The sequence below is a fragment of the Doryrhamphus excisus genome, linkage group LG3 (assembly GCF_037039965.1).
Source record: "Doryrhamphus excisus strain RoL-2023G ecotype Guam linkage group LG3, RoL_Dexc_Guam_v1.1, whole genome shotgun sequence".
NCBI classification, from domain to species: Eukaryota; Metazoa; Chordata; class Actinopteri; order Syngnathiformes; family Syngnathidae; genus Doryrhamphus; species Doryrhamphus excisus.
In genome coordinates this window covers 20,452,075-20,462,199 of record NC_136359.1, presented here as the reverse complement: position 1 = coordinate 20,462,199, position 10,125 = coordinate 20,452,075, and the positions used below count along the sequence as shown (strand labels likewise).

Here is a 10,125-nt window from a genome sequence, read left to right as displayed (position 1 = left end):
GTTTCACAAGTGCAGGACAACAAGGCACCCTGTTGACGATGCCTTCAGTGTATTTGTGGTACGGGCATGAACCAGGAAGTGAAAAAAAAACAGGGTGAACAGCATCACAGCACATTGACTGTAATGCTTGAACCCTTTATGGCTAGAAACTACCGTACATTTGCCACAATGTTTTAGGGTGCATCTTCAGGAAGTAGTGACGTCGAAGTTAATATCACGTTTGATCAAGTGCAGACCGCCAACCGTCGGCTATAACCAATGGCTTTCAAAAGGCTGGACTACTGTGTGATGACGAAGATAGCTGACATCAAGAGTGACAACATAAGAGAGAGCGATAGACAGACAAAAATGACAAAAATGTGTGACTAAGGAATTATGAGGCTGTTCAATTGTGATGCTGAAGAATGACGTTAGTGGCTTTAGTTCCTAGGAAGAGAGGAATGCTGATGAATGACCTTTATGGTGGGTTACTGTTTAGGAGGGTTGGAAATTTTTTTTGGATTTAATCAAAACTTAAAAAATCATAGTGGGAGGATCCTATTATTGACAGTGTCTGGATATGTCTACATATTGCATATTTCTTTTAACTGCATAAAGGGATACTCTGCACTGCAAGTATTCTGTGTTAAGTGCTTGTTGCAAAATACTCATTTGAAAATACAAACAGTACCATTCTGTACCTCATTCAAATAAATTGACAAGCTAATACAAATGTCACCACATATTTTAGGCAGTTGAACTAATTGTGGTTTTCTTCTATGGTTAGATACTGTAAGTATTGATGTCATTACGGTTCGGTTCGTACATCGTTTTAGCGAGAGAAGGGATGAGAGGGCTGCCTTATCACTTCCTCAAGATCTAATACCAGTTGAAACTGAACCAGCAGTGCCTCCGATGGTTAGTACCCAAGCAGTACACTCCATTTTGCATTTACAACAAAACTCTTGTAGTGTTTTCTAAAGGGGTTAGTGGGCAAAGACAATTTACATCCTTGTCTCCGGTGCTCATTAGGTCACTTAGAAGTCTTCATCTGTGCTATATCGATCTGAGCTCCGCTCTGAGCTATTAAAGTCTGTATCATCCGATGATACCTTCAGGTATTGCTCCCAGCTCCCGGCAAGTGCCATCACGGTTGGAGGCATACAGACCACGCAGGCTGCCAGGCCCGAGACGCACTCCAACAATGGCGTGTCACTCTCCCAGTGATCTTTGTCAGTGTCGAACACATGAACATATTTCATCCGGACGCCTCTGTCATGAGAGCGTCCTCCCAGTACGTAGATGCGAGTGTCCAGTACTGCTATGCCGGGTTCCCCATGTCCAGCCGGGAGTGGGCTCAGTAAAGACCAGGAGTTGTCTGAGGGCTCAAAGCAAGCCATCTGAAAAACACAACAAATCAATGAACGATATATTTAATTTTCAGGAATGTATTAAACTGCATAATAATCAGGAGAAAATTCAAATTTCTAAATCCAAAAGTTAATTGAGGAACTGGAAGACGCCAAAGTACCTGTAGCCAAAGACATCAAGAAACGGGACGGATGTACTCCGGATCAAAATTTTAAGACCAGTTGAACAATTGCAATAATTTACATTTTGCAATGTTGGATCTTAAGGAGGTTCTCAGTAGAACTTCAAAATACAAAAAGAAGAAGCCAGCAATTTATTGCTAACAACCAAACTGAAATAGGGTGTTAATGAGCTGATCCAAAGTTTAAGAAGACAAAAAAAAATGTGGATTCAATGTCTTGTTCCTGAATTTGGTCTTCCTCTACGCCTGGCAGTATCCAAGCATCTCAGTCTGGCCTCTCTGACTTTACCTCCAAGGCCTCTAACATGTAATGTCCCTCTGATGTACTCCTTCCTGATCCTATCCATCCTGGTCACTCCCAATGAGAACCTCAGCATCCTCATCTCTGCTACCTCCAGTGATAATGTTTGCTCAGACAAACGGGTTATTCTGAATGTTTCAGAAGCCGGAATATTGACCTTAAATGGAATATAGAGTGCATGTAGTGATTGACACATAAAAAGGCCCGGAATTTGCACTAGAGCACCACTGAAAGGTGGAAGAAAGTTTTATTCTCGGATGAGAACAAAATGTAACCTTAATGGCCCTGATAGCTTCTGAAGTGGCATGACCTTCTGTTTCAATGAAACAATGAAGCTTCAGGTTTTGCAGGGGCATCAAACTGATGGCTGATGCGAGGGGCATCCCTCATGACTGAATGCCCTCGTCTGTGTGGTAATGACGGTACACAATGCCCTCCTTCCAGAGCAATAGCAAATTTTCTACTAGTCTTAAAATTGTGATCAGGAGTATATTGAAGTTTACATCATCTCCACAACCAGGTCAATGGAAAGGCACAACACAAAGAATAATGCAGTAGAAAAAGATGATGATACGATGATGTTCTACCTTCACCACATCTCGCCGGTAACCGTGCTCGTCATTGCTTCCTCCAATGACATAAAGGCGTCCATTCACAGCAGCCATGCCATGCCACGCCCGACCGACTGGTCCATCTGCACATGCTGTCCACTGGTTGTCCGCTGGGTCAAAACAATGGGTCTCTTGTAGGTACGCCCTCCCTCTACGCCCACATGTGATATAAATTTTGCCATCTAACACAGCTCCAGCGTGGGCATAAACCTAGATAGAATGTTGAAGGACTGGTGACTGTGACGCGTCATCATGTGCACAGAGAGAGTATTGCGGTGCTTAAAGTTTCCTCGTACCTTTCTGGCGAGGGGGGACACCAACTCCCATTTGTTAGTGTGTATGTCGTAGCGCTCCACTGTGCACAACTCATTGCTGTAGTCTCGACCTCCGATGGCGTAAATATGGTCACCCACCACGCACACGCAATGGTCGGCATGCTGGTAATGCAAAGGCTGGATGGAGCACCAAGTGTTGTGACGAGGGTCGTACCTATAGAACGGTGACAGGAGCAAACAGATCATGACTTCACAACTAAAGCTAACTCGAGAAAATACAGTGAAAATACAGTATTTGTATAAACCTGTCTTGTTTATACAAATTTATAGCGCTTTGACACTGTTCAGAATAACTGTTCACGGTTAGAGTATCTTGCCCAGGGATACTTTGACATAATCATGGGAGGACAGAGAATCGAACCCGTAGCCTTCAGATTGCCTTTCATGTCAGAGGGTATGGGTTTGATTCCCAGCCGGGGTTGTTGGGAAGGGCATCCAGCATAAAAACTAAGCCAAAACCTCTCATGTGAGTGCCTCTCATGGGGAATTGGTGTCAAGTCAGGGGTACACAAAATATGGTTTGAGACCCCCGATGCAAAACAATAATATGGACTTCCACTAGATGGAAGAAGGTACATAATTAAGGTATGCATCCACTTGTTGCCATTTGTATTTGCGCTGCTGTAATCAAACTGAGATCCCTGCGAAGCGAACCGAAATGAGAACAGCACCGAGGATGTTTTGGGGTTGTTAGCTTAACATGTGCAAACAATGTGCACTCCCATGTTGACTATTGACAGAAATAAACTTGAAATGCACGCTTTCTGTTGGTTGACTTTTTTTGTCCTTGAAGTGACTGGAGTTTATTTCAAATTTTTTTGCCCACCAAAACGACTAAAGCATCATAAAGAAGTTTGGTTTGTTTTAAGAAAAAGTATTATTTGTGGTATGATGGTTTGCTATATTTAAAGAAGCCGTGTAAAGGGTCCTCACCTCCAGCAGCAAGTCTCTGCACGGAATCCACTGTTGTTCCTGTCTCCACCAATGAGATAGATAAAGTTATTAAGCACAGCAATCCCCTGGTTGGACATCCTGGGGCAGTTCACTGCTTTCAGAATTCTCCACTCCTTCCAGCTCGGGTGGAACACTTGGAACATGTGCTCATTGTCCAAATAAGAAGGTTGGCGGAACATCCCACCGAAGCCCAAGATGCAGTCGAAGGTGGAGCGAGGCTGGGTGAGAGGACTTTGCAGGGCCGGCTGCCACATCTCCTGCTTGTGGTACTGCAGAGCGGCGGACACAGTCTCTTTGAGAGGACACTGCTCCAGTCTACTGTGCAACTTCTGCAATACTTGTTTGTCCATCAAGCAGAAACGCACAGCATCAAGCATCTTGAGACTGTCCTGTGTTTTAGTGAGATTAGGAACAGTTAGACACAAGATAAAACAAAGCAAACACTGAAAGCGTAAGCGACGAAGAAGAGTACAACACACCTGACTGACCTTCAAGTACACCTGGTCGTTCTCCACCTGCTCGGGACTGTAGTGGTAGTGAAGGGCAGCCTCATACACTTCATTCTCACTTTTCACCTCAAGCTCATCACTGCTCAGGACTCGGAATATTTCCTCCGGGGGGAGCTGTCGGTAAACATCAGTGAGGGACAGAGCCTGGAGGTTCTTCAAGATGTGGGAGTGCATCGCGGCTTTGAGCTGCTGTAGTCCGTACACATCAGCAAGGTGATGCATCTGTAAAATGTTGCTCTCATCCACCCAGGAGGAAAGGAACTCACAACAGAAGCCAATGACGTTCTCGAGCTTTAAAAAACACACAAAACACAAAGATGGAGTCAAATGCTCGTTTGTTAGCCATACATGAAGACATACTGTAGGTCAACCCTACCTGTACCAATGTGGCAGCCATCAGGACGTCTTGAACGCAATCCAGGTCCAATTCAATCTTTGATGTGTATATATAGTCCAGTAATTTTTTCATGCCCAAATAGGACACTCCATGAATTGGTATCTCATTTTGCTGTGCCTCCCGAAGGCCTCCAGTGAACATCCCTCTGAGAGGAACATTGACATTTTTGAACTGATGAAACATCAATTGTACTTGACAAATGAATCATGATAGTTAATGTCATTGCAAAATAATGCATCATCATTATAAATTCATATACAGTCTATACATATGTGATCTTAAATTAGTGGCTTGGTTGCCACAATAGAGACAGACTAGTCCAAACAACAATGAAACCAATTCTGTCATACTAATATGCATGTATGACAGGAGACGCTACAGACATATTGTATTCGGCACAGTAAATGTATTTAGTTTGTAATTACAATTCGTTTCTGGTACACATCTTGTCTTTAGGTCATGGTCATGGTCATGTTTTGTATTCGCTGGAACTCAAGTTTAGACATTATGAATCATACTGCATGCCTCGGTATGTTTACAGTGACGCCACACTTCCTTGAAGTGGTTCTACTTTCTTTTTGACACAACAGGCACAGTGGTTCTACTTTCTTTTTGACACAACAGCCACTTAGCTGCATAAAATGGGTCGCTTTTTTTTACCTGAAGTAATCACAAGAGGCAGCGAGAAGCACACGGTGGCCATGAAGTGCTCGACCTTCTACCAGCAACACCACGTCAAAAAGAATGCCAGCTTGTCGGAGAGCCAGCAAGCTGTCCAGTAGGCTCTGGAAATGGGACGAACAACCGTACGTACGTCGGCCAAGTCGAGCTGAAGAGTCAGCCGATTCGCCCATGAGAGTTAACTGTCCATTGTCGGCCATCACAGGACACTGTTGTTCAGGCTTCATTACTCTTCGCTGGTTAGCACTGGCATGATAAAGGCTACTTTCACTTCAGAGCATTGTAAGTACGTACTACGTACACAGAAAAAATACAAACAGGAAGAGGCGGAGGAGGAGAGCAGGTTACTGTCAAACAATGGCGGTTACAGTTAGGCCACTACAAAAACTTACTACCGAAAACAAACTACGTTAGTACACATTTAACATGCTAGCTGCCTCGAGCTGCTAAACTGCGATCTGACGGCAATAATAAACTGATTGAACGCTGCTAGCAAGCTAAAGTGGACAATTTCATCACCGGAGCACAAAATATACGTTTGTCAGATAAACAGCGAGACTAATTACCACACCAAAGAGGTCTGGGTATTTTTGCAATATTTGATTCACTTTGACAGAACGATCTGATTGTTGACATGAGCAGATCATTGGTCGTCCCTGTCAGTCTAACCATATGACCCTATCAGCCCGCCCAGTTCTCTCCGAGAGCCAATCAGAATCGTCAAACAGGAGGATTGGTTTACGCAGTTGTTATTGCTGTAATGTCTTTAACACTAGATGGTGCTATTGCCATCTGAAAAATCATTGACCACTTGCTCAAACTACAATGTTGGGCAAGCAACACTTCTCTAAGGTATTATTTCGGAAAACAACACGAGCAATAATCAAAAACTTGATTCTATATATATCTACATATATCTATATGTATTTGATCAGGTCTGTATGTATGTATATGGGTTTACTGTGTTACTCCGGTTTCCTCCCACATTCCAAAAACATCGACCATTTAAAAATGGTTTGTCACTTTCTAATTTGATTCTGTATGTTTACCCAGCACGGAGCGTCAAAAAAACAAAACAAAACCTATAATACATAAATGCAACCACTAATTAATTTTGATAGGCGAAAAGCAGTTGTTTAGGTGTTTCATTTCAATTTGTGTTATAATTGTTCACCTATTTTTCTTATCAAAACTAATTTTCCACTACAGAACACGTTAATTTAATTTACAATTCAGGTAATGCTTGTAAAAATATATATTTTTTAGTCTGACAGGGAATGAGTAATGGGAATTAATGTCTCTCAGATTTCTTTCTGTTTACCCAAGTGTCTGTTTTCATAAATGATGGCTCTTCCCCTCCTACCGCTGTCTCGGAGCGCATGCTGTCACTGGCAGGTAAGATGCACCTCGATTATCTTTTTTTTAAATATAATTACCATGGAAGCTGTTTCAAAGGCTGCTGCTCAAAAGTGCCGTAGCTTTTGCGAGATTTGTAAACGTTGCACGACCAAACCTCCTCTTCTCCCCCGAGCGTGTGGCAGGCTCGTGCAGCACATTGTGGCCTATTGGTGCTGCATTCAGGTGTACCTTGGAACAGAGCATGGTCTCCCTCTACTGGTGACATTAGGCAAGTACTGGTTTAGTTTTAGCTATTTTAATACAGATTGCCGATTATGGTCATTTTGATTCACTTTTTGCTTTGTATTACTTTGCATGTTTATCTATCCATACATTTTCTACACCGCTTTATCCACACTATGGTCACGGGTATGCTGGAGCCTACCCCAGCTGTCTTTGGGCAGTTCAGGGTACACAGGGTCACCAGCCAATCACGGCACATACATTAATCATCCACACTCATATTCATACCTATGGACAATTTGGAGTCGCCAGTTAACCTAGCATGTTTTTGGAATGTGGGAGGAAATGTGTGGAGTACCTGGAGAAAAAACATGCTAGGTCTCCTAGCTGTGTGGCCTGCACGCTAACCACTCGGATACCATGCGGCCTGCATGTTTGTGTGATTTTGTGTCCCAATTTACATTGTTGCCTGTGTGATAGTTTGTTTTGTTTCACTTTGTAAGCACTAGTTCCTGGTTTCGTGCTCTTATTTTGTACTATTTCCTGTGTCGGTGTGTCCTGTTTTCTGCAGTACTTATGTTCTCTCTTACACGCACCTGCTAGTAATTGCTGATTGTTGTATTTAGTTCAGCTGGGTGCTGGTTCCTTTGTTGGTGCATTGAGCCTTTGACATGCTGTATACCAGTAATTCGCCTAGTCTACTCTTGTCATCATAAATTAAGTTTTTACCTGCACTCGGTCCTCATCTATGCATCCTGGGGTCGCACCGTGAACATTGTGTGTGATTACTTTGGTGTATTAACTCTCTAGTCATTGTATTCCATTGCTGAAGTGTATTTTATTCTCTTTCGGCCTGTAGTGTTTTGCTATTGTTATAAATTAAAGTCAATGTATTTGTTTATACAGCCTCAGTCTCTATGGTGTCCACACTTGATGCAGCCTTAAATTAAGTTTGTCAGCATTCTGGGGGCCCTTTCACCCCCAGTGGCATGTTTTGCTCAGTTTGAATTATAAAGCATGTGTATTATGTATGGCACTATCAAAGGCCTCCCATTTTTATTTTGCATCTTATTTTTTTTTATTGTTGTAGTAGTTCATAAGCTGTCTGGCGTGGCATCACACAATGCTTCATTCCCAATTTCCTTGTGACTGACTGGCAACCAGTTGGGAATGACTCCTTGCTCCGCCATGACCATTAACCTCAAGTGCATGTTGTATAAATAAAGTTATGTAAAAGTATTCATATTTGCTCAAAATATATATATGTCTTGGTCCTATGTATTTATTATACTAATTATTCAGTCCTTTGTATTGAGTTGTGGACTCCTATAGAACAGCTACACACAATAACCAGCACAGAAAGCTTTCTAGTTCTTCCAGAATCTGCACCTATTCAGCTGTATTTCTTTGGATTTCGGGGGTTCCTGCGAAAACTGTCTGTTTTAAAGTATTCCACCCACGGCCCACCTCCAGGCACACCCACTCTGCTGTGGTCACACTGCCGAGTGCATAGAAACACTCCCAGTTTGTGCCGCTAACTGTTGCTAATAATAAACATTCAATATTCATTTTAGCACTTCCAGTGTGTAAAAAACTTGGGTAGAGCTATTAGCAACCTCGTTCCTTTATGCTATAATGCTACATAGATAAGCTTTTGCTCCATGACTTGCACAAAATAAACACAGTTAGGACACTAATAAACTGTTACTTACTACTTGCCTTTATGACTCTTAGGACACTTATGATGGGGGACGGCGGGGGAAGCAGAGCTTGAGGGAGGACAGAAAGTTTATATATAAGGAGGTCCGTCCCTCTGTGATGTCACAAAGGAACAGTTTTACCACGCCTTTTCAAACCGAGTGTTTTGAGCCATCCCAAACTTCTTTCAGGGCTCACTTCCAAATGTGCAAAACCACATTATCTGAAACGTTGGCATCGTTTAACACGAGAATACAACATTCTAACTACATTTATAGGTCAGAAAAGTGGAAAAATAGTAGGTCCCATTTAACTGAAATATATTAGTGCTCTTACCGTTTATTTTTATATAAAGTCCAGGTACTTTGTCCTTCATTAGGAAAAGTTGTGATACTTTGTTGTAAAAGTCTGATCACCATTTGGTAAATTTGGACATATAATCCTCCATCTTGGCAGTGAAAGAGCATAAAAATGTATTGAATGCATTTTTTAAATATTTATTTTTTTATTCTGAGGCCTTGCCTCACCTGCTTCTCCTGACTGCGCGTTACTGCCCACATTCCATTAGCGGTAAATCACAGTTTCCAAAGCTCAAGGTTTTTGTGGTCATTTTAGCATACCACAGTTAAAATGCATTATGTATAATTCTCATTTATATTAGTGTCTTTAGTGTCTCTTGTTTGGATCATGACCATGACGGTTATAATGTTTACCAGGATACACTTGGATGGCTGTATAGAGCTCCTGTAAAAGAAAGTAAAGGAATAAACACTGTAACAACTAATTAGTTGGGGACAACAAATCTCCAATGGTGCCATCTACAGCATTCTGCTTCAATTGTATCCCAGATGGTTTCCATGCCAACTACCTCTCATTATAATCATGTGGCCCAAGAGACTTTGACAACATGCATATATGCATGTTCTTTCTTGATTTTACACATTCTAGTGACATGGTTAGCAGACTATATTTCCAGTTCTTCATTTTTCGGAAGTAATGGGAGCACACTGGAATCTGTTGTGTTCACTGAGTTAGGTATTTCTCCCCCCTCAACTGTGATTTGCGGGTGTAATTTTGCTGTGGCTGTGTTGTGTTTCGGACAACGGCAATCCATTTTCTTTCATGTTGCACAACGTCCATCTCTGCTGTTTGATGAGAGCTGTTAGATGGTCGCTCTCGGGTGATTATATTTAATCCCCCTTCAATGATAAACAGTGGGAGTCACATAGAGTACTGCTTTCAAGAGATTTCCTGGTTCTTCTCAATTATTTTGTTGTAAATTTTCACCTGAACACTGAACGACAACAGTGGATCAGGTTGGTGAAAACTTTAGAGACATATCGAATATTTGCAACGATAAGAAGTTTAAAGGTTGTAACCAACATGTTATATTATAATATATTTAAAAAGTTGAAAAGTACAAACGTATACAATGATAATCTGACAAAATGCAACGCTGACAGCACACCACTTAAGGAAGAAGGTTGGGGCGCCAACTGCAAAATCAAATCAAAAGTATCTGTTGTC

The 10,125-nt window shown here is 41.9% G+C and overlaps 1 protein-coding gene across 2 annotated transcripts; it reads right to left on the bottom strand.

The window, feature by feature from the left end:
- Nucleotides 1-728: 728 nt before the first annotated feature.
- Nucleotides 729-5,982, bottom strand: klhl22 (kelch-like family member 22). 2 transcript variants are annotated; one of them, XM_058071681.2, is made up of 7 exons: nucleotides 5,299-5,982; nucleotides 4,618-4,783; nucleotides 4,212-4,532; nucleotides 3,712-4,121; nucleotides 2,740-2,932; nucleotides 2,420-2,653; nucleotides 729-1,379 (listed from the first exon to the last, which is right to left on the bottom strand). In XM_058071681.2, the coding sequence occupies exons 1-7, from the start codon at nucleotides 5,544-5,546 to the stop codon at nucleotides 1,017-1,019; spliced, it is 1,935 nt and encodes a 644-aa protein (XP_057927664.2). In that variant the 5' UTR covers nucleotides 5,547-5,982; the 3' UTR covers nucleotides 729-1,016. The 2 variants fall into 2 exon arrangements, with proteins under 2 accessions (XP_057927664.2, XP_057927665.2); XM_058071682.2 differs by having other exon boundaries at nucleotides 4,221-4,532.
- Between the last annotated feature and the right edge of the window lie 4,143 nt (nucleotides 5,983-10,125).

Bases quoted from the DNA above. Each gene is read 5' to 3' on its own strand.
- klhl22 (XM_058071681.2), bottom strand. From the start codon at position 5,546: ATGAAGCCTGAACAACAGTGTCCTGTGATGGCCGACAATGGACAGTTA. The intron at 4,784-5,298 runs GTAAAAAAAAGC...TGTTCCTCTCAG, and splicing joins GCCTCTTGTGATTACTTCAG to AGGGATGTTCACTGGAGGCC. The intron at 2,654-2,739 runs GTACGAGGAAAC...CATTCTATCTAG, and splicing joins TGTCCCCCCTCGCCAGAAAG to GTTTATGCCCACGCTGGAGC.